Source organism: Conger conger, chromosome 1, assembly GCF_963514075.1.
Source record: "Conger conger chromosome 1, fConCon1.1, whole genome shotgun sequence".
Taxonomy (NCBI): Eukaryota; Metazoa; Chordata; class Actinopteri; order Anguilliformes; family Congridae; genus Conger; species Conger conger.
This window is the reverse complement of record NC_083760.1, coordinates 76612728-76638052: the sequence shown is the minus strand read 5'-3', so window position 1 is coordinate 76638052 and position 25325 is coordinate 76612728. Positions and strand designations below refer to the sequence as shown.

The following is a 25325-nucleotide window of genomic DNA, read 5'->3' as shown; positions in this document are numbered from 1 at the left end:
GCTGATTGATGACCACCCCTCTACATACGGGGCCATGTTGTTCGGCGCGTGCTGGGCCGCGGTTCGTTTGATTTAAAGCCCGTCGGTCCCTCTTCTCGAGCGGAGGCTTCGATCCAGCACCAGGGCTCATTAGAGGAGAAAGGTCTTCCGTGTGGGGGGAAAGCCCGGGAAAAGGTTTCACTCTCAAGCAGAACATGAATGATGTGGATGGTGCTCACTGTCCTAAATGGACATGTGAGTGCAAACGCATACTTGTACTCTTGCGCCCACACAATATAAAAACAGGAGAATTAACTAGACCTGTACAAATACAATCTGCAATTTGGACATTTAGCAGATACTTTTGCACATGGTCAGCACAAGGCCACTCATGTTAGAGAGAGGCTAAATAACAATCAAATCAATGCTGTTGTCAGGACTCATGCCACAAGACCTGCAAAATAAGGGAACAAATGCTCATTTCAAAAATATAACCATGGTAGTGTAATCTATGTTGGGCTGTCGAACATTTAGGTAACATTAAAGTCGTAAATGACGTTAAACACACATTCATCCATAGTACAATGACTGAAGTTACTAAACTACAATTGACTGAATTGAGCCCAGGTCCTGCTGATGTACAAAAATAAAGCTTAAATGATGCAAAACATAAGTAAAATAATCAAGAGACAGAGACCAATAGAGATTTGCATCAATAAAACAATTTATTTAAAAGAATATGTTACAATTTATTACACTAATTGACATTACCAAACATTTCTTTCAGCTTTGTTTTGTTCAGCTTTTTCCCCAGTGGTTAGGTTCTTATTTTTGTTTTCTTTTTTTTCCCCAAATGCCTGTTTTATGAATTTTATTCTGCAGTTAACCAAAATGAAACACTGCTGTTTTTGCCCTCTAGTTTTGTGTCCTTTAGCCTTTGTTTGACATTTTACAAGTTTATCTAAAAACCAACAAACTGGTGAAAATACTGTACATTAAGAGATTTTCTACTTTTAATATCTTACTCAAATAAATTAAGAGTTGGTGATTTCAGTCAGAAAGAGAAAAAGCACAAGCAAGAAGAGACTGATGGAGAGAAATATAACAAATGAAATAAATGATATACAGTATAACACTCAAATGAAATAAATGATATACAGTATAACACTCAAATGAAATAAATGAGATACAGAATAACACTAAGGCATGATATATCAGCAAACGGAAACTTTTCAGAACCTACAGAACTGAAGTTGAACGAAAGCCCTCATTGTTATAGCGTCATTGTGTTTAGTAACATTCATTTAACAGCACTTGATTTTCCAGTGACTTTCAATGCCAACTCTATAAAAGTTTGCCAATTAAGTCCTCAAGTTACTGTCAGATTTGATAAACAAAAACAGAATTAGCTGAACCAATTGAATCCTATTTTGAGTTACATTCTGGTACGGTACGGTACAGTGCTTCCAACTCTAGGGTATGATGACTTAAAACAAAATAGCCAAGGTTTTACAGTCACTTCTGGAAATTAGAGTTTTTTTTTTTTTTTTTTTCATATAAATAAAATGTACGCTGTTAGATTTGTGCATTTAGAGACAGTTGTTGTGTACAAGTTGCCCATTGGAAATACTTGTACATTTCTCAATAGATCCAAACTATTTTTTCCATTCTTGGCCATTTTACAATGAACTGGACAACAAAATAATCCAAATGAAGCTGAACACATATGTAATACTAAATTGTTGAAAGGACACTGTTGTACAAAATCAAGTTGCATAAATACTTTTTTTTTCTTTCTTTTTTTTTTTTTAAAATCTGCAAACACATCCCATAAACGTCCTTCACAAACTGCAACAAAAACCAACATGCCCAGTGGATCCCCAGGACCACAACTGGGGAACATTGTAATACACAAACACACATTTATGAACACCGGCCGTCAACTCAGATGCTCACAAAACAATGACATATGAAGACTAACACTGCACCACTCTCATGATACCTCCAACTGATATGGCAATAAAGCATGTGATGAAATCGTACAGCAATACACAGTTCTACACAAGACTGCAGGAAAGGGAGGCTACTGCCCAGAAAAATCAGCATTGGGAAACGGAGCTTGCTTTTAATAGCAATAAGGCTACATACAGGCGGAAAACGGCATCAAGTTAGCATTTTTTTTTCTTTTTTTAATTCCTTTTCTTTTTTTTAAGTCTGGAAAAATGGTGAGATGGATAATCATGGAAGTTAATCAAGTCAATGTGACCTGTGGTTCAGCTGGACTCTTGAATCTGGAGAATACATACTGGCCAGGCAAGAAAGCACAGACCCTCCGACCTCTGAGCAGTGAGGTGCACACCCACGTATTCACACACACACACACGCATGTGCGCACACACACACACACACACACCTGCACACACACACACCTGTGCACCCACACACACCTGCACACACACACTCACATGTGCACACGCACGCACACACATACACCTGCACACTCCTGCGCGTGCGCGTGCGCGCACACACACACACACACACACACCTGTGCACACACCTGCAGACAAACCCGGCCAAAGCTGCCCCGAGACTGTACCGCACTGCGATCAGCCAACCCTGCCCCTACACTGGGTCCCTGTCCTGATCACCACTTCAGAACCAGCTCAGAGTTGGCGCCCTGACATTATCAAATTCAAAATATTTAAATAGCAAAATACGCAAGTGCTCAACCAGCAACGTTCTGTACCTGAATGATGTAGTGTCCGACAGTTTAGCTTCCATTTTATATACAGAGTTCTTGTGCAACAGACCAGATAATTAAGCCTGGTTTCATTTCCTTCACAGCTACAGAAAGTAGGAGATTTGTGAAGTCAGCCGGATCAAACTACTAGCTCGACTGTCCAGATACCCCCCCCCCCCCCATCCTCTGTTCAGCTGCTCAATGGAGCATCCTTTATGGAGCGCACTCACATGCACGCATGCATGCACACTAAACCCTCCTGCACGACTCCCCAGCAGTTAAGATGACACAGTGCATGCAGGCCCTGTCAGTCGACTGCTTCATTCAACGGAGTGGCGGCCATTAAACCAAGACTTGCCTTAAATAGCTCTATAAACATCTTTAGCGCAGTAAAGCGGGGCCCCCTGTTGGGCGCCGGAGGAATCGCTGCTTCTCCAATCGTAGTTTCATTTACAATTGCTAAAACACTCGCTTTGAATCAACTGGTTCATTTTTCAAGACCGGACAAAGATGAAATCCAAATTGCGTTCAAATCTCTGCCTTGTAGAGCAATACATTTTACATGGCTACACAGTACTAGAACAATACATATCAAAATTGAACAGCCTTAGACACAAACGTATAATTCAAACATAATGTACTGTCAAAGATGTCTTTTTTTGCATTTTTGTAAACATGGCTCATACCAACTTCCTTGAAAAGTGTACAGTTGTCCTTTACAGGTATTAACTGCAAAAACGTTAATTGGTGTTTTGGAGCATGGTTTAGCGCAATGATCCGATTGAAATTAGACACCGTCACGTTTTTCATTTTCATTTGTTTTTCATTAAATGCCTGAAAAATGTGCCACGAGATTTAAAAAAATGTTTTAGCAATTGCTTTTAAAAAAATAAAAGGTGTATAAATGCTACCCTGTATTCTCTATGGGCGAGTACTGACAGCACAGTGCTGGGCAGACCCATTGTTGCTCTCCCATCTCAAACCAACACGCATTGTCCTTCGGTGTCCTTCACTGGACTGTTCATCCAGACATGAGCCATGTCTCTCTCATTCTTTGTTCATGTTTTTCTTTCCTTTAGTTCTCTCTGAGATGGATTAAGATCACAGCAAATGTACCACACCCTCCCCAATGACTGTTTTTCCACGTGATGGTTTCAGAATGAGATTAGTTCATTTTCCCCTTCTCAGCCCCTTCTGTGTCTCCTCCTCGCATTTCAGTTTTGGCCATTTTGCCTTTCACTCCAAAACACAGAAATCCTCTGCCTTCTGGGAAATGAAGTCCTTTCTCTTCTCGGCTGCTGCATTTGCTTTGCGATGTGTCCGCACCAAGAGCTCTTTTCCTGCACACATCTCACCTTGTTCTCCTCTTTCTCCTTCTGGTTCAGAACATGAGGCACATCTAAGCATCGGTCCAGACCAATCGTATCACAGAGCGCCCTCCCCAACCAATGGCACTGCGGGTGTCCATCTGCACAGCCAATCATGTGGCCGTTTGCTTTTCATCTCCCCCCCTTCCCCATTCTCATTGTCCAGTAGTGTCGCAGACGTCCACTTCCTCGACCAATCACACAGCTCTGATCCGTCACTTCAACCAGTACCGTCAATCGTGTGTCACCCACCCCATGAAGTGATGTGATGTATGGAGGATTCTAACGCGTTAACTATTATTTATTCATTTTAAACCTTTACACAACATTTACTTCCTTCATTTATCTTCTGACGAGTAGGATCTCTGGGTTTGTTTCCTTGTTGAGTGTGTGGTCTGTGTGTGTGTGGTTTTCAGTTCAGTAGGTTGTCAGTAGCGGGCTGGAGAGTGCCTGGTGAGGCTGTGTGGCGAGGCGTTGCTGAATTTTAGGAGGTGACGATCTCGCCCCCTAGGTGCCGCCATCCCTTCTGTGTCTCAACAGCTGGAAGATATTCTGAAACAGAGACAGGGCTCAGGACACTGCACCATCACACAATTACACACTCAACAACACGACATTCAGCACATTCTCAACAACACAACACAACATTCAGCACATTCTCAACAACACAACACAACACAACATTCAGCACATTCTCAACAATACACGCTCAACAGCACGCCACAGACTCACATTCAACACAGATTCAACACATTAAACATAGACTCAACACATTCAACACAGACTCAACACATTCAACACAGACTCAACACATTCAACACAGACTCACACATCCATCCATCCATCCATTATCTGAACCCGCTTATCCTGATCAGGGTCGCAGGGGGGCTGGAGCCTATCCCAGCATACATTGAGCGAAAGGCAGGAATACTCCCTGGACAGGTCGCCAGTCTATCGCAGGGCACACACACCATTCACTCACACACTCATGCCTACGGGCAATTTAGACTCTCTAATCAGCCAAACATGCATGTCTTTGGACTGTGGGAGGAAACCGGAGTACCCGGAGGAAACCCACGCAGACACGGGGAGACCATGCAAACTCCGCACAGAGAGGCCCTGGCCGACGGGGATTCGAACCCAGGACCTCCTTGCTGTGAGGCGGCAGTGCTACCCACTGCACCATCCGTGCCGCCCCAGACTCACACACTGCACACCCAATAACATGCTGAAATGCAACGCTCTCAATGACACGCTGCACATATCGCTATGCACATTTCAATACGCTGTACACCTAGATACAAACACTAAATTACACATCCTACAGATTGCACATACAACCAACTATAAACCTGAACATGACATCATTGCACATCATGCACACAATAACATATGACGCCAACCTCAAACGTGGCTATTTGCCTATTCACAGAACAGTAGAATGAGTAGAAGAGGCCGTTCAGCCCATCTCAGTTGCATTAAAACAGGAGACAAACAGTACAGCGCAGCAACAATGGTGTCCGTAACCACAGGGGGTTACTATACAGGCGTTCATCACCACCGCTCTCCCCCCAACAGCACTGCAACACACAGCCGTACTGATCTACTTCACCACAACAACAAACAGCCATACTGATCTACATCACCACAACAACACTGCAACACACAGCCGTACTGATCTACATCACCACAACAACACACAGCCATACTGATCTACATCACCACAACAACACTGCAACACACAGCCGTACTGATCTACATCACCACAACAACACTGCAACACACAGCCGTACTGATCTACATCACCACAACAACACACAGCCATACTGATCTACATCACCACAACAACACACAGCCATACTGATCTACATCACCACAACAACACACAGCCATACTGATCTACATCACCACAACAACACACAGCCATACTGATCTACATCACCACAACAACACACAGCCATACTGATCTACATCACCACAACAACACACAGCCATACTGATCTACATCACCACAACAACACCGCAACACACAGCCGTACTGACCCACATCACCACAACAACACACAGCCATACTGATCTACATCACCACAACAACACACAGCCATACTGATCTACATCACCACAACAACACTGCAACACACAGCCATACTGATCTACATCACCACAACAACACACAGCCATACTGATCTACATCACCACAACAACACTGCAACACACAGCCATACTGATCTACATCTCCACAACAACACACAGCCATACTGATCTACATCACCACAACAACACACAGCCATACTGATCTACATCACCACAACAACACTGCAACACCCAGCCATACTGATCTACATCACCACAACAAAACACAGCCATACTGATCTACATCACCACAACAACACACAGCCATACTGATCTACATCACCACAACAACATTGCAACACCCAGCCATACTGATCTACATCACCACAACAACACTGCAACACCCAGCCATACTGATCTACATCACCACAACAACACACAGCCATACTGATCTACATCACCACAACAACACCGCAACACACAGCCATACTGATCTACATCACCACAACAACACCGCAACACACAGCCATACTGATCTACATCACCACAACAACACTGCAACACACAGCCATACTGATCTATTTCAGGTGGGGCCAGCCACTGCAGTCTCATTAAAATTCAGCTGCAGGAGCCCAGGCAAGCGGCAGACTCTGGCTGTCTGCAGTCAGACACACTGGGAACATTCAAAAGGAGGAGATGTGCTCTGCAGTTCTCTCACACAGCCAGGCAAATACACATGGATTTCACGTGTCTGCTGTGCTACAGACAGAGAGATATACTACAGACATCCACATATTCTACCCGCTGCTGAGCTACAGAAAGACAGCCTCAAACAAGCGGATATTCTACCAACCACTGTGCTACAAACACAAAGCCAGACCCGAATATGCAGATATTCTACCTGCTACAGAGCTGGTCATCAAGCCAGTCTCAAACATTCAGAAATTCTACCTGCTACTGAGCTAAAGACACAAATCCAGTCTCAAACATCCAGATATTCCACCTACCACTGTGCTACAGACACAAAAGAGCACATTAACAGCCTACCAATGCACAGCCTGCTGATTAACAGCCTCTCCCTGTTCATCAGTCCATTCTAACTCAGTCGGTGTGGGAAGACGACGGCTCACACTCGTGTGTGGCCCCCGTTCATTATCACGAAAACAGACAAGGCTCTTAATTTTAGGGCACGTAAGATTACAATTCACAGCTTTGTGTTATCGCGGAGATCGCCAAATGTGTATTTAACACGCTCAGCCTATTTGAGAAGCAGGATGGCACATAAACCAAAGTCATAACGCCATTCCTTATTGAACCGCCACGCAGTCGAAACGTTGGCTCTGTGAGAATTACACTTGAGTCTCGCAGTCAATCCGTTTGCCGAAACAGCCGCCTACATTTCTGCTCGATGTCCCTGTTTTTCGGGGCGCCTGGCAACCACAGATGTTTGCTTCTGAGGACTGAAAAGAGCCTCTGTGCCGATTTATTCTCCGGATCTGACTCAGGGCTCAACTTGAACAGCCACCCAGTTTCCCTCGGCAACCGGATTTAGGCGACTGACAACCATTTCTCGACCCGTGGCAGTCTCCCTTGGCAACCACTTTTTCCTGTCATTAACAATGTGTTGATATTTGTATAATAATACGTGAAAACCGACAAAACTGGAAAACCCCATTTTAATAAAATGTGAGCGAAACATCGGGTTGCACTAAATGAAACTACGATCCGCGGCTCTGCAGTCGTCCCCGGACGACAAGCGGGCCGCGCTCGAGCTGGCTGCGGCTCCAGGGTGAAGGGCGTGCTGAAAGTATGACATCGCAACAGTTGGCTTGCCGACAATTTTCGACAAAAAAGAAAATAATTGCTCATTGTTTTACGTTTTTATTGTACATTCGCTTAGAACCGTGATTCAGCTGCTTTTGACGCTTCATAGCCAGGCCAATAAGGAAAAGCAACACGTCCCTCCCAGCCAATCAGACGTGAGTATTCTGTATAGTTGCAGAAGTGGCAACAGCCAGTGACAAACAGGTGCACTGATGCAGGACCTGCGCTGCAGCTAAAAGAGATGCACACCCCGGATGCCAGAAGATCACCCCCGTACTTTTAAAAAGTAATGGGAGTAGTTTCACAGCTGTAGATTAAGCCTGGACTAAATTCAGTTTTGAATGGAGATACTCCATACTAATTCAATATAATCCAGGACTTTACAGCAATACTTTGCAGCAAAAGACATGAAGGTACGTACAAGAACATACCCAAAGATTACACAGTGCAATATAATCTCACACTGTGCCAACGCACATGAAAGCACAGACCTCAACTGCAGTGACAGACACCCACCAGCAAGAGGCGCCATGTTTGAGTCTGTCACTGAGGCTGGCAAAGCCTTACCTTACTACACATACCATCTTTGCTGCAGTTCCTGTTGTCCTTGTCTGTGGCCTCATCTTCAACCTGACAGACGGAGGGGGGGGGGGAACACAAAAATAAATCAATTAAACAGAACAGAAGACATCACCCGTACCCATTTTCGAAAAACAGGACGGCACGTTACACAGCTGTGTGTACCAAAGGTAACACCATGTGACGGCTCACCTCTTTCCTCCACTTGAGTTCGCAGAAGACGCGCTCGAAACACTCGTGCATGTAGTTGAACTGGGCGAGGATGGTATGAAAGTCAGAGAGAGAGAGATGTATTTAAGTCTGGTACAGCACAAACGGGCAGATGTGCAGCCCTCCTGCCCTCCATTAGACTCACATAAGGGGTGAAGATCTTCACCCAGCGGGGCTTCTTCTCCCCGCGGGCGTACTCAAAGCAGAACGCCATCCCTTCTTCATCCGTGTCCCAGCGCTGCATCTCCCCCCATTCAAAGGCAATCACCTGGTTCTGAGAGGGAGGGAGGGAGAGAGGGAGAGAGAGAGGAGAAAGAGAGGGAGCGGGAGAGAGGGAGAAGGAGAGAGAGAGAGAGAGGGAGAGTGTGTTTGTCAATCTTCCTACATTTTTCACAAGAGGCTCTTTATTTCTCTCACTCTTCATCCCACCTCTGGGCTATCCTCCCCTCTAGTCTTCTCTCCCCAGTGCTCCATTGCCCCCCCACTCTCAGTATCTCTACCTCCAGTGCTACTCTTCCCCTCATGCTCACTCTCTCCCACTCTCTCCCCCACTCCCCCACTCTCCCACTCTCCCACTCTCCCACTCTCCCACTCTCCCACTCTCCCTCTCTCCCTCTCTCCCTCTCTCCCACTCTCCCACTCTCCCTCTCTCCCTCTCTCCCTCCCCCTCTCCCCCTCTCCCTCTCTCACCTCCAGCGTGCCCTCCTCGGTGCAGGCGTGCAGTTTGAAGTGCCGGATGCTGATGGCTGTGATCACGTGGCCCTTGCGTCTCGAGTCACAGGAGCAGTGGGGGAAGATGATCTCGTTGTAGCCCTCACAAGAGCGCAGCATGCTCAAGTACTGAGGGAGGGCAAGAGCCAGGGAGAGGAGAGAGGGAGAGGGAGAGGGGACAGAGAGAGGGAGAGAGTGCTGTAAAGACGCAGACGTAAGAACAGGGGCAGGTGTGCGGACAAAAGGAAACTGACCATGGCCATCTTGCGCTGCTCAGCCAGTTTCTGCAGCTGGTAGGACTTCTCTTCCGCCTTGATGAAGCCCTTCTTCACATCGTCCAGCGCCTGGGGGAGACAGAGGGGAGCTCAGAGCCAGGCACCCAACAGCACCCAACTGCACCCAACTGCACCCAACTGCACCCAACAGCATCCAACAGCATCCAACAGCATCCAACAGCATCCAACAGCACTCAGGAAAAAGAGTGAGAGAGAGCGAGACTGAGTGTGTGAGAGAGAGAGAGAGAGAGAGAGAGAGAGAGAGAGAGAGAGAGAGAAGCGCACACACACCTGGTGGAAGCAGTAGTTGACGGCCAGCTCGTTGTCGTTGAGCAGGATCTCCTCCTCGGTGGTGAAGAGCCACTTGCGCAGTGTGAGGCAGGTGCCCGGGACGGCTGAGGTGTAGTTCTGCACATACAGTTTGTGGGGGAACTCGTTGGGGGCCAGCTTGCGCACTGAGACACGGGGAGGAGTGGGGAGGCGTGAGGATGCACAGAGGAGTGGGGGTACACACAATTACTGCCAGCTCACAAGCATTCAATTTTAGTCCTCGTTGAATTTTAGTCCCCCGGTCTGGTTTTAGTTCAGAACAGGAGACAGAGGGGAGGGTGAAGAGGAAGTCTGACACTGTGCCCACAGAAAGGAAGCAAGGCGCTGCTCTGTCGCTTTCCCAAGTTCCCATCGAGACGACGGCCTCTTCCATATCAAAACCAAAGTGCACTCACACACATACACACAAACGCACATATACACTCCGCCCAAACATAATGCTCTGCACTAGAGTAGTAAGAAGATTAGCTTAACAAAAGAGGCTTGCATAATTCAACATGCAGCACCATAACCCAGACGCAGGAGGGGGGGGAGAGAGAGAGAGAGAGAGAGAGAGAGAGAGAGAGAGAGAGAGAGAGAGAGATGCACTGATACATCGGGAGCGTAGTCTCCCTATAAGAACACTGCAGTGTAGAGAGAACCACAAAAGCACAGCTTACACCTGCTCTTTGTGACATCACTGGAGGCTCCAAGCCATGCACACAAACACGGTCAACGTCAGAGTTAATACATGGAAAACATCTATTAAACACTCATACAGAAAACCCCTTGTATACACACACACACGCACACACAAACGCAGGCACACACTTACCGAAGGAGTGGTTTATGACTTCAAACAGAGCAAAGTAACTGGCCGTGATGCTGTCCATCCCAACCTTCATAACCACTGCCTGAGAGTGAGAGAAAGTGAGAAAGAGTGAGTGAGACAGAGAAAGGGTGAGAGAGAGAGTGAGAGAGAATTTACAATGTTTAAACAGGCCAGAACGGTACAAATATCCAAGCTATAAAACTGGCTGCACTGTTGTAAACGTTCAGTCTAATGAAGTAAGCATCAATTGCCAATAACCCCACCGCCTGACAAGGCCTGTGTTATCTATGAGGATTACCTCCACAGCACACGTGTGAGGAAGGAAGCCAAATGCTATCACGCAGCACTGCAATGATCGAAGGGCGAATTAAAATGGCCACCATTAGGAATGAACTGCATTTTTACGACAACAATAATCGCACATCAATAATGTACAATTCCTGGAATTATGACGCCATTAAGTGAAAAGTCAGAGCCAATTACAAACACAAACACTTTGCCAGTGTTAACTGCGGCCATAATAGAGAGTGGGCTCTAATCTTAGACCACGTCTGCGTTGGTAATCCACAGCACGTATTTAGATCAATGGGGAGAAGAGAAATCGATAACATTAACCATGCGCCATCTACTGGCTGCTCTTTGCAACTGCGCCAAGGGATCGGATGATTCAATGCTTAGCCATGGCTAAAAAGAGGGATGGACAAGAAAAAAAAGAACTGAACATAAAATACCTTCCAAAGCATCTACCATCAAGATGGCGGAGTATAAACAAGAATCTATATTACACAAAAGCCATATTGCACATGAAATGCTGAAATGCATTCGAAGTGCAGCGTATCCCTGCCTACAAATCCCAGCTGCCCCAGTGCCTCTGGCCTCGCTGGATTGGAGGAGGGAGTGTGCTGGGGTACCTGGTAGACCTGGTCGGTGGTGCAGTTCTTGCGCACTCTGACGGTGATGGTGGTCTTGTCGGGCAGGGCTATCCTCAGCTCCACGTCTGATACGCCGTTATAGTTCTGGAAATCAGGGGGTGGGGGGGAGGAGAGGGGGGGGGATTGTGACTCAGCGGCACAAACGGATGCGGGGGCAGCCTTAGGGACACTCGTGAAGGCTAAACACACACATACACACACACAGGACGTGGATGGCAAGGCAATGAGAAACGGAGCTATGGAGCTAAACAAAGAAAGACACAGACGATCCCATACTGAGAAACAGGCACAGGAAGAAAAACATAAAATAAAAAAGGCATGTAGATTCTTAAGAACTTACACAGGCATACAAGTACAGGTATACAAGGGAAACAGACAGAGAGAGCTGGGGGGAAACAGGCAGAGAGCAGGGGGAAACAGGCAGGCAGACCAGGGGGAAACAGGCAGACAGAGCAGGGGGAAACAGGCAGACAGAGCAGGGGGAAACAGACAGACAGAGCAGGGGGAAACAGGCAGACAGAGCAGGGGGAAACAGACAGACAGAGCAGGGGAAAACAGGCAGACAGAGCAGGGGGAAACAGACAGACAGAGCAGGGGGAAACAGGCAAAAGAAAATGGCAGGCCTGCATGGCATGCATACAGTACACATTCCCTGCAAGCTACAGAGAAAACGGCACAAAATGCATTAAGCTGTTGGGTACACACAGGACACTGGCTGCTTACCTCATCGGATTCAGAAAGGAACTCCTGCATGATGTCACTCTCCCCAATCACCCTCACCGAACACACTGGCAAGAGAGATGGAAAGCCATTAACGAAAGATGACGCCACAATCCAAGCAATTCCCTGAACTCCGCACCCTTCGGCTTGGCTATTGTACCATTACCAGCTCCAATACTCTCACATTCCTGTCACATCTGCTTCTGGGTCCCGCTTTCTGCCCGTGCACTCCTCCCTTTCAGTCCCTCAGACCCCGCAGCGATCTGCGTCAGTCTACAGTACCCCGCTCCTCCGCCTCTACTCTCCAGGAGTATATCTACAGTACCCCTCTCCTCCGCCTCTACTCTCCAGGAGTGTATCTACAGTACCCCTCTCCTCCGCCTCTACTCTCCAGGAGTATATCTACAGTACCCCTCTCCTCCGCCTCTACTCTCCAGGAGTGTATCTACAGTACCCCGCTCCTCCTCCTCTACTCTCCAGGAGTATATCTACAGTACCCCTCTCCTCCGCCTCTACTCTCCAGGAGTGTATCTACAGTACCCCTCTCCTCCGCCTCTACTCTCCAGGAGTGTATCTACAGTACCCCGCTCCTCCTCCTCTACTCTCCTGTACCCCTCTCCCCCCCTCTCCTCTCTACAATACCCCTCTCCCCCTCTCTACTGTACCCCTCTCTCCTCTCTTCAGCCCCACTCAGTCACCTTTCTCCAGGTACTCCTCCAGGCCCCTGCGGCGGGCGTCCAGCTGCTGCTCAGACAGGGAGAAGGGCCACTTCCCCGGCAGCTTGGGGAAGGTGAAGTTGGCGAACTCGCGCTTCAGGTTCTGGTGCAGGATGGCAAACTCGCGGTAGCGCTTGGAGCATAGCTGCCTTCCTGCCATGTACACGTTATACACCTGGACAAACAGGCAGAGAGCGTCACTCCACACATTATACACCTGGACAAACAGGCAGAGAGCGTCACTCCACATATTATACACCTGCACAAACAGGCAGAGTCACTCCAGACATTATACACCTGCACAAACAGGCAGAGTCACTCCACACATTATACACCTGCACAAACAGGCAGAGTCACTCCACACATTATACACCTGCACAAACAGGCAGAGTCACTCCAGACATTATACACCTGCACAAACAGGCAGAGTCACTCCACACATTATACACCTGCACAAACAGGCAGAGTCACTCCACACATTATACACCTGCACAAACAGGCAGAGTCACTCCACACATTATACACCTGCACAAACAGGCAGAGTCACTCCACACATTATACACCTGGACAAACAGGCAGAGAGCATCACTCCACACGTTATACACCTGCACAAACAGGCAGAGAGCATCACTCTGCACATTATACACCTCCACAAACAGGCAGAGAGCATCACTCCACACATTATACACCTGCACAAACAGGCAGAGAGCATCACTCTGCACATTATACACCTGCACAAACAGGCAGAGAGCATCACTCCACACATTATACACCTGCACAAACAGGCAGAGAGCGTCACTCCACACATTATACACCTGCACAAACAGGCAGAGTCACTCCACACATTATACACCTGCACAAACAGGCAGAGAGCGTCACTCCACACATTATACACCTGCACAAACAGGCAGAGTCACTCCACACATTATACACCTGCACAAACAGGCAGAGTCACTCCACACATTATACACCTGCACAAACAGGCAGAGAGTGTCACTCCACACATTATACACCTGCACAAACAGGCAGAGAGCGTCACTCCACACATTATACACCTGCACAAACAGGCAGAGTCACTCCACACATTATACACCTGCACAAACAGGCAGAGAGCGTCACTCCACACATTATACACCTGCACAAACAGGCAGAGAGCATCACTCCACACATTATACACCTGCACAAACAGGCAGAGTCACTCCACACATTATACACCTGCACAAACAGGCAGAGTCACTCCACACATTATACACCTGCACAAACAGGCAGAGAGCGTCACTCCACACAGCTGAACAAGAAGCAGCACAGCCAGCTTTCTCTTACTGATGGAGGAGGGAAGTATATTTCCGCTGGACATGCTTATCTCGGATAAAGAAAGCCGCTATTTTTACACCAGCAGTGTGGTTCAGGAACATTTCATCAGTGTCCAAGATCTTTATGTTGTCATAGGTCAGCAATGTAGAGCGCCTCGGGTGCAGTTTTTATGGCATGAGAGCTTTCAGTTTTCCCCCAGTCATATTTAAAATTAATCATTTACTTCCAACGCTGCAATTACGTAACTCATCTCTGGAATGAGGATGATGTTCAGGAGGCCTGGAATTGCTGAGAGTCCAAGGCGGCAGAGTGCTAAGCGCCGAGCTGGGAAGGGCGCCACTCACCACGAACTTCTCGGCGTTCTGCTCCACGTGCTTGTAGGTGGGCACCGAGATGGGCACGGCCTGCTTGTCGCTGTAGTCGTAGCAGGACTGGGTGCTGCCGTCGTCCCCGGGGTCCAGGCTGTCGGCCTCGGGCTGGGGCACGGAGAGCACGGCCAGGACCAGCTCCCTCTCCCCGGCCCGGATCAGGTCCACCACCTGCTTGTGTGTGGCCCCTTCCACATTCACCCCGTTCCTGAGAGAGAGAGCGCAGGAACCCGCAGTGATGCACAGACTCAAAAACACAGCCGCAGACACGCACAGACACGCACAGACACGCACAGACACACACAGACACACACAGACACACACAGACACACACAGACACGGCAGACACGGGCAGACACGCACAGACACGCACAGACACGCACAGACACAGACACGCACAGACACGCACAGACACGCACAGACACGCACAGACACGCACAGACACACACAGACACACACAGACACACACAGACACACCACGCGCAGACACGCGCAGACGCTCGCAGACGCGTGCAGACACAGATACACAGACACGCGCAGACACGCACAGACACAGACACGCACAGACACGCGCAGACATGCACAGACATGCACAGACACGCACAAACACGCACAGACACAGACACGCGCAGACACGCGCAGACACGCACAGACACGCACAGACACGCGCAGACACGCACAGACACAGACACACGCAGACACGCGCAGACACACACAGACACGCACAGACACAGACACACGCAGACACGCGCAGACACACACAGACACAGCAGCACAGATAAGCGCACACTGTATTTCGAACCTTGAGCAAAGTGCTTCAGTAAATTTGCACCTTCCTTAACGCCATAAGTCAGAAAGATGTATGTTGCCCCAGACTAACTAAAACACTCTTTGGAGGCATTGGAAGAAATCACTCCTCTGAGGACAAGTCTAATGGTTTGAGTGAAAATGTCTAATGACTCCACATTAGAGGGCATTTTCAATGACTTGACCCCATTTCATATTGGTGAGCAGCTAATGCGCAATAAATGGATGAATATGAGGGGTCAATGAAGACTTCAACAGGGTAACCACAAACTCTTCTGAATGGAGAGGGCATGTCTGGACATATGGGCCTGGTGAGGCATCAGAGAGGAGGAATAATGGGGGGGGCAAAGGGCAAGCACGTATTTGCAGGGAGGGAGGAGAGACAAAGAGAAAGAGAGAGAGAGAGAGAGAGAGAGAGAGAGAGAGAAAGACAGAAACATCGAGAGAGAGAGAGGAGAGAGAGAGAGACAAAGAGAAACCGAGAGAGAGAAAGACAGAAACATCGAGAGAGAAAGAGAAACCGAGAGAGAGAAAGACAGAAACATCGAGAGAGAGAGATCGAGAGAGAGAGAGAGAGAGAGAGAGAGAGAGAGATGCAGGGAAAACAGGGATAAAAAGCAGTCAGGTCAGCCTAATGAGATAATCCTGTGGAGGGAGTCATTCCCAGGGCAATGGTGACACAGCCATGTGGAAGACCGGTTCTGGCTCTGCAATACCAGGAGTGATGCAGGAGTTACACCTTCCCAAAGCAGATCATGCCCACGTGCAACACATGCCGATCTAATGACAATCGAATTCATTATATAAATGGAAAAGAAAAAGAAAAAAAAAAGACAGAGAGGAGAACTGGCCATCTAGACTTTGGGTGCCACACTACAGATGGTGAACAATGGGGCCCTGGGAATTAGCCAAATTATTCACCCATACAAGATTTAGTCAGCAAATCAACAAATGTAGAACATACACTCACCGAGCACTTTGTTTTTACTTTATTACAACTACTTATTCATGCGATTATCTAATCAGCCAATTGTGTGGCATGCATAAAATCATGTAGATATGGGTCACAAGCTTCAATTAATGTTCAGTAACATCTTTCATCATCTACCATCTATCATCAGAATGGGGACAAAATGTGATTCAAGTGATCATGCACACTAGTCCCTAGAGTTTGCAAAGAATGGTGCACAAAATTTAAGAAATCCAGTAAGCAGCAGTTCTGTAGACAGAAATTCAAACGCGAAGCTGTCAGGAAGGTGACGGTAACGCAAATAACCGCACATTACAACAGAGGCATGCAGAAGAGCATCTCTAACCACACAACGCATCATAACTCTAAGTGGATAGGCTACAGCAGTAGAAGTCGAAAAAATAAGTTAAATAAATACCTAATAAAGTGCTCACTGAGTGCAAGTGATTTAAAGGAAAATGAATGAGGAAACCAATACCAGGCCAGTTATTCACAGCAAGTGAACAAATGTAGAATATAAATACAGAAAAGGAAAGAAAGGCTTTCCGCAGACGACATTTCCCTTGCTCTATGATTATAATGAGTTGAAAGTGCTAGAAAAACAATGCGAAAGCATCAAAAGGCACAATCCACAAATAAATCCACACAATCTGTATGAAGAAAATGTGTATTTAAACAAGCCGTTTGGACTTTCGTGAAGTTATGACATCACAAAGATACACTGATAACAGGAGAGAGATGAGTACTTAAAACCACACAATCTCCATCTTACGGATATCAGGACCTATAATAGAACACTGGAAAGGTGTACAATATTGGAGTTTTAAATACATTCCCTTCCTCTTACTGTAATTTACAAGGCTAGCTAATGTTTTACAGAATGCCATTCTCAGGCAAGATAAATATGCACAGACATGCATTTTATGTAATGTCAAAACCTGAAGTGCACACAGTGATTCTTTGTGGCTCCTCTCTGTGACCTTACAGTGTACAGCGCCTGTTCCTTCTCTCCCAAATTCACACGCAACAAACACATTTATTGTTTTGGAGTGTGTGGAAGGGGGGGGGCGAGGCCTAGCTTATGATATTCACAGATCAGAGTACAAAAAGGCACAGGGCAACAAACACACACTTTTGTAAAGGAAAGACTGGCAGATGCTCAGTATTTTATCATGTTAAAACAATGTGACCAACTTATACAGTTTGTGTGATTCTCTGAAGCCCATCTCTTCAGAGACACTTGGACAAGACATGAGAACAACATTTACTGGTGGAGGAGTCATTTGTGTGTTTGCGCGTGGGTGCATGTTTGCGCAACTCACTGAGGGAGCGAGAAAGAAAGCGAGAGCATTTGTGTGTGAGAGAGAGAGAGAGTGTGTGTGAGAGAGAGAGAGTGTATGAGTGGCAGTGCATTTGTGTGTGTGAGAGAGAGAGCGTGTGTGTGTGTGTGTGTGAGAGAGAGAGAGTGTATGAGTGGCAGTGCATTTGTGTGTGTGAGAGAGAGAGCGTGTGTGTGTGTGTGTGTGAGAGAGAGAGAGTGTATGAGTGGCAGTGCATTTGTGTGTGTGAGAGAGAGAGTGTGTGTGTGTGTGTGTGTGTGAGAGAGAGAGTGTATGAGTGGCAGTGCATTTGTGTGTGAGAGAGAGAGAGTGTGTGTGTGTGTGTGTGTGTGTGTGTGTGTGTGAGTGAGTGAGAGACAGAGTGTATGAGGGTGCGTGTGTGTGTGTGTGTGTGAGAGACAGAGTGTATGAGGGTGCGTGTGTGTGTGTGTATGTATGCGTGTGCGTGTGTGAGTGAGAGACAGAGTGTATGAGGGTGTGTGTGTGTGTGTGTGTGTGTGTGTGTGTGCGTGTGTCTCCACTGTGAGGCTGTGTGGGCAGTCTCATGGCCAGTGTGGGTAGAGAAGTGGAGAGCCGGTCTCTGGTGAGAGTGCTGAGAGAGAGAGTATTGATTGAGGAGCGGGTGTGTTGGCCAGGCTGCTGTGGGCAGGGTGTTCAGAAGCACAATCCATCCACATGCAGACAGGACCGTGGGGACAGCAGCCCTTTGCTCCCTTTCATTTGGGGCCTAAACACCACACGCTTACTGCAAGCAACTGCAGCCCACAGCCGCTACATTATTTCTGCTGCTCTGGCAAACTACGCAACCATTCACACTCCACAGGGCTGGATTACGATGCCATTTTGGTCGGGGCTTCTCATAGAAGCAGAAAAGCACAAACCCCAAGAGGACAAAAAGTGACAAAAGTTGCCGCTAATGTTGTCTGCATATAAGGAGAGCAACAAAGGAGAGTAAAGATACGGGCATCCACCTCCATCTCTAGGACAATGGCGGAAGATTTCAGGTAACATTCGGGGAAAACAACACAACCTTAAAGCTTTGAAGCATTTGAAAGACGCAAGTGACAAAGACACACACTCTTAAGTGTTGACAGCAGTACGAGTGAATTTGTTTTTGCAGCATCTGCCACACATTTATACTAGGTACCCAAAGTGCATCTTGGGAGAGGGGCAGATGCAAGTCATCTGTTAACTTTACACATGGAACAATGTTATACACTGGTCACACCAGGTATAGACTGGTACACCACCATATTATACACTTCCATGCTGAAAAAAACAGCTCAAGGTATGTTCTGAAAGAGCTGGTAGCTGGTATTTCAAGCTGGTCATAGCTGGATTTAACAAGTTACATTGACTATGCTAGATACAATCAGTTTTCACTACATATTTAAAAACATACTTTACATTTACTAAGGGATGTGACAGAGAGTATTTGTGGCCTGTTAATTGGGTTGCGAGGACATAAAGTTTGGTAAGAAATGAGACACTACAGGATATGCATCGAAAGACTTGCTCAAAAGTACCACAGCTGTGTCTCATTAATGATTTGAACCTAGAAACCTTCATTAGCTGCACCAAAACACAATCTGCCCATCACTGGATCATTCCCAAAGGATAGATGCCAGTCTACCACATCTATCTGTGGCCCATGCGCTCACGCAGACAATGAATCCCCATCAAGCCAAATATTAAGAGCATTATATGTCCCTTAATACGTTTTGTATTAATATTTTTTAAGTCAAGTCATTTTCCTTTATATCAGACATCACAAATTAAAGATGTGCTCATTTTCTGAACGAAGAAAAAAAAATATATCCTGGCAACAAGGAAAATAATTCTCCTTTGGTTGATATGCCGTATAGAGAAACTTCCGGAGGAAGTCATACAATGATAGAGATGGCAATATTTAACAGACAATCTGAAGCCCAGCAAATCTGCAGTATTAAAATCCCTGGTCTGTTGTCCTTGCCACGTCTCTGTGTCGCCCCCTCTTATAAATGCAAAATGCTTGTTCATCTGTCGCTTTATGTCTCTTTCCCCCGACCTTTACACTGCCTGAGAGTTACACAAAGCAAGTGACGCTCCTTTTCCTTAAATTAACCTCAGATTTAATGTGGGCTAATTAAAATAATGACAATAATCAAATGTGCTTGCTTCCCTTCTTTCATTCTTCAGAAAGTTAGAAGCTGAAAACGCTGTAGTCCTAAAGCCAATACGAGGTCTTGAATTGCATGGTGACCTTGCAGCCATTTCCTTGGATGCCTTGAATTTTGGCTGAAATGCCCTTTTAAAAATAAGCACCAGCCACAGCCATTTGTGCCTTATAATTAGGGACACCAGTTTATTTAGGTCATTTGGCCTGAAAGGATTTCAAATTGCATTACCATCCAAATCCCCATGGGGCACTGTAGGCATCAGATTATCACAACCACGTGACTACCTAAACCAGGGCCACCAAAAGCCAGTCCTGGAGGGTCGCAGTGTCTGCAGGTATTTGAGGTTTACTTCCCATCAGCAGCCAATTAAGGCCTTGATAACAAGGTGTGTGGACGTGTTAGGGCAGGTAGGCAACCCTGGTCTTGGAGAGCCGCGAGGTATGCTGACGTTTGTTGTCATCAGAACACCCTGCGGCTCTCCAGGACCGCGGTTGCCGACCCCTGCCTTAGGTTCAATGACTGAACCAAAAACCAGTAGACCAGGGCTGTGCATACTAGATTACTATTTAGTGTGTCGAAACAGTATTAACATCTTCGAAACCACAGCTGCATAAAAGAGTGTGCAAAAACTAGTAGGATGTCACACTGCATTCTGTGAAATATCGTAGCATGCGAACACTGGACACAAGTGGCACAGGCACAAGTATCCCACAATGCATGGCGCTAGGTCATGACCCAAGGAACCAGGAGTGTGGTGTTCAAACCAAAGGGGGGAAAGAGGAGAACAATTTAAATGCAGGTATTACCTTTAACTATGCTTAGCCGGAACATAATTAAAATCAATGGATGTATTTAAATTTGAAATCTTTCTTACACAAAGACACAACAAGCTGCCATCTGTTTTGTACGACACTTTGGGTAAAAGCGTCTGCTAAATAAAATGTAATTTAATCTTCAACGCACACCGTGTTTAAAGTGGCAGCGTCTGAAATGTACAGTATGTCCGAAAGTCCATTTGACTTTTTACTAAAGCCACCTGACGTATGCTGAATAATATCATACATATATAGTGAGTAGTGTGCAGTTTCAGTCGTGACGCTCATAAATACAATTTGTTGATGTAACACACCAGGCATTTCGACACAAACATCAACTGTAACGTGAAATGAACAATGAGGGGAATCCTCAGTCAGTGGGGAAACAACAGCAGCTGTAAATAAGCACATTACTTTTATTAGATGGTCAAGTCAGCGGGCCGTTTGTATGACACATACAATTTGGTTTTGCACATTTTATATTCTGCCAGGAAAATCAGCTGCATCCTATTTAAAAGTATTTCTTGCCCTGACACTGCCAACACAGCGATGGCATCACACATTGCCGACTGAACTTTTAGAGGTTCATTTCAAACTGTAATGTCAAATGCTGTACATCTAACTTGCATTGCCAGCTTGCATTGCTAGCGTACGGGCACTGTGGCAAACTTGAACTAGTCAAAATGTTTAGTTTGAATACTGGCAAGGTTGAAGAACTGCACCCCTCTGGGGGGGCCCGGCCAGGGGCATGCCCCCCCCCCGGAAAAAATTATATAAAAGAACAGTCATGAAATGATCACTTCTGTTGAAATACTTCAGAGGGGAAAATATTTCAGGCTACCAGGTTGAGCTAGCTGCATCTTTGGAAGGCAGGACATTTCAAAAACTGTGCTTTGTAATAATTCACCTGCGTCCACTATTTTTGCCAAAATACGTCAACTCGCAATAATAAAATAATACTGTGAATGTTTGTTGTCATTGTTTTATGACACTTGTAATGCAAGGTCCAAGACTCGAAGTAAAACAGAAACCGTTTTTTTTTTTCTGCTGCAGAGCTTACACAATAAGAACCTTTTCCATTTAGTCGCGCAGTTTCAGTTGAGCAACAAAATATTGAGTGGGTCAGCAGAGGGCTGGTAAATATAGGGTAGTTACCTTTTAAAAGTTACCTTTATTAGGTGTACAATATGGGACCTTGGACACTGAACAAAACAGTTGATTTGGACACACCCAACGTCTCTGATCGATTTATGCCGCACACTATCCTGCTTAGGGGCACTGCAACTTCATTGGCCCCCATGTTGAAAGACAACAGCAACAGACAGCACATGCTAAAGGCACTCCTAGAATCAACTCTAGGCTTTTTGTTCGCTTTCTTGTGAACTGAGGATGCAATGACACACAGCTGGCCAAGGAACAACTGAGCAGCCAACAGTCCAATTAGTTTTGGCCCCCTTAAACAGGGGGGCTATGTATAAAAAGAGCTGATTCCTAATATTGAGAACATCCTCAAATTAAAGCTTGTAGTCTGAATTTTAACCTTACATTACATTGTTTAATTTCAAATGTATATGTACTGGAGTCCACAGATTGTGTCACTGTCCAGAGGCGTACAGGCTATACACACAGTCAAGATACACACAGACGGACATTATTGAACAGCTAAGTTACATTTTAGCGTAATCATCTTTAAGGACAACAACGGCTTGCAACCGAGGGAAAGCTTACCGCGCATGAGTGAGAGAGCTGTGTGTTGTGTATGTGACTAGACTTTGCAATGAACACACACACTGATGGCCTTTCATAAAAATGAACCAGCTATTCTACTGCTAGTTGGCTAGCTAGATATTGCAGATGCCACACACAAACACATTTCAATCTTCAAATGCCGTAACCTAAACCGAAATCTATCGTTTCTAATCTATGGTCGCAATACTAGCTAGCTACTTTGGAAATGAGCATGTATTGGCACAGGCAGCGTCGACAGATGGCTAATATAATAATATTATACTAATTCTGTTGTCATTTCATTGCACCCTAGGTACGAAAAAAGAGATTGCACATGCATTTAAGAATGCACATCTTATTAGCTAACCCACATAATAAAACAAACAATGCGTTGTGTCATACAAGCCTATAAAGAAGGAGTTCGATATAAAGCCTGTCAGCTCAGCGTAGCACAACACGGTGAAAAGCAATTATGTTAGAGCTAGCTAGCTAACTTTCATGTATATTCACTGGGTACGTTTAAGTTAACGTTAGCTAGCTAGAGTATGTTAACGTTATCTGTGTTGGTGTGTGTAAGGCATTACACCCCGTCCACTGACATCAAGCTAGCAATGCACAATGCAGGCAAGTTATAAGGTGCAAGCACATGATCGTCAAATTGTTTGGTAAGATCACAGGTAACGTATATGCCATAGCATGGTCGTTATCTAGTTAGTTGTCTAACGTTCTCTGATATCAAGGAAGTAGACTAACGTTATAGCTATCACTAACTATCTTAACATTACTAGCTACAATGTCATTGATGTTAGATGGCAATCACATCAGACATCACATTTGCAATTCATCTTGAAAGACAACAATGTCCACATTGTGATATGACTGTTGCATGACCATTTTTGGATTAAAACCTGCCTGACAAGTAAGCATTAGACATGTTGACAAGAGAAGCAGAACGTTAACGTTAGATGGTTGGCAAAATACACCAGCATTCTGAATTAACATTCTGTCCTTTCTCCACCTTGATAGCCAACTCGTGTGTCATTCTATGTTAAGCCAACTAGCTAAGTTACCCAGCTCGCTAACGTTAGTTAAGTTAAAGTTTCCGCAAGCACAACCAACTGGTCAATTATTTTCAATTTCAAGAAACAAGTCAATCCGTGTCGCTGTATATCTGTAACGTTAGTTGCTAGCTAGCACATGTTAGCTGATTACTGGACAGTGTCTTGGTTACGTACTAGCTAGGGAACTGTTATTAGCTAGCTAAGCGTAAATGCCAATGCACAGGTTCTAGCGGTCTGTCTAACGTTATAGTTACACATGCAAAAAGGTAAGCGGACGTGGGAATCATACAGTTTTGATGACTGTGTATTTAGTCCAACTTAATCTAACACTTAGCTAAGTTAACTAGCTAGAGCTAATATTGCTAGACAGTCTATGGGGTCACCAGTCAGTGACGCTAGACGACAAGCAAGCTAACAAGTTAGCAATGAGTAAATAACGTTAGCTAGTGTGGGAAGCTAAACGCAAGCGAACCACATAGCTACGCTGAGGAGTCAGCAAACAAACTTACACTTCTAAGATTCGGTCTCCCTTTGAGATACCAGCTCTGTCCGCTGCTCCTCCCGGTAAAACGGCACTGACGTGTTGGAGGGGGGCATACAATTCTCCGTTGATGCTTCGAAGCTGCCCCCCTTCACTAACTTGTCCCCGAACGTTGAAACCATAACCAGAATCAGACTTAACGATCCGAACCAGTCGAGGGCCTGACGTCACCGTGGTCGCCGTTTGGCCTCCGGTACCGACTGCCGAACCAACACCGGAGCCGTTTCGCGATGATGTGTGGAGCAGCGATGGTGCTGCCGACCGAATTTCATCTCCTTCTATGTCCGCCATGTTTTAATTTTCCCCTCTCACTCGGGTCTCCAACACTTCAGTACAACATTTGCTAAATACGCTAGACGGAGACGAGAGAAACCGATGCTGCTCGAGACCGCCCCACCATCACGAGGCGCCCAGTAGCATCTCCTCTTCCGTCATAACAATATTTGAGAACGTCATGCTGCGCCTGATCTGTAACTCATTTGGATGATTCCCTTCCTTCAGTACGCGCGCAGCTTACCCGATCTGTAATTTGTAAGGCTCTCAGTGAATTCAGCCAGCGTAACCTAGAGCCTAGCGGAACATGTAGTCATTTAATGCGCGTACATGTGCGCATGTGTGTTCGCCCAGCCAAATTGACAGTTCTAATATCTTTTCACTTCATAGGGGGTTTGATATGAAAATAATCTTATTTGTTAAACAGTTGCCCACACTGCATAACCATTGCCAGGCCTTTTTAAAATCTTAAAAATAATATGATGGCTACTCCTACTGAGCAGTTTTGAACCAATGTCAGTAAAAATGCTGAACGGTACAATTCAGCATGTAAGCAACATATTGTGCTTGGGTTCCATGGTAAAGGACAATGAGACAGGTCCAAGAATGTGATGGTTTTCCTCAAACCCAAGCACAATACTCAAACCCATTTTGCCTGACTGGCCGATTATCACAGCATTCA

General features: G+C 46.0%; 1 protein-coding gene across 2 annotated transcripts; it reads right to left on the bottom strand.

Moving 5' to 3' along the window:
* Window positions 1–681: 681 nt before the first annotated feature.
* On the bottom strand, window positions 682–24878 carry snx27b (sorting nexin 27b). Of its 2 annotated transcripts, none has more exons than XM_061259270.1 (13): window positions 24339–24878; window positions 14926–15157; window positions 13250–13442; window positions 12555–12619; window positions 11811–11915; window positions 10903–10981; window positions 10050–10213; window positions 9738–9827; window positions 9463–9612; window positions 8918–9046; window positions 8755–8814; window positions 8551–8613; window positions 682–4638 (listed from the first exon to the last, which is right to left on the bottom strand). In XM_061259270.1, exons 1-13 carry the CDS (start codon window positions 24659–24661, stop codon window positions 4594–4596), a joined length of 1698 nt encoding a protein of 565 aa, XP_061115254.1. In that variant the 5' UTR covers window positions 24662–24878; the 3' UTR covers window positions 682–4593. The 2 variants fall into 2 exon arrangements, with proteins under 2 accessions (XP_061115254.1, XP_061115253.1); XM_061259269.1 differs by having other exon boundaries at window positions 8565–8613; window positions 24339–24875.
* Between the last annotated feature and the right edge of the window lie 447 nt (window positions 24879–25325).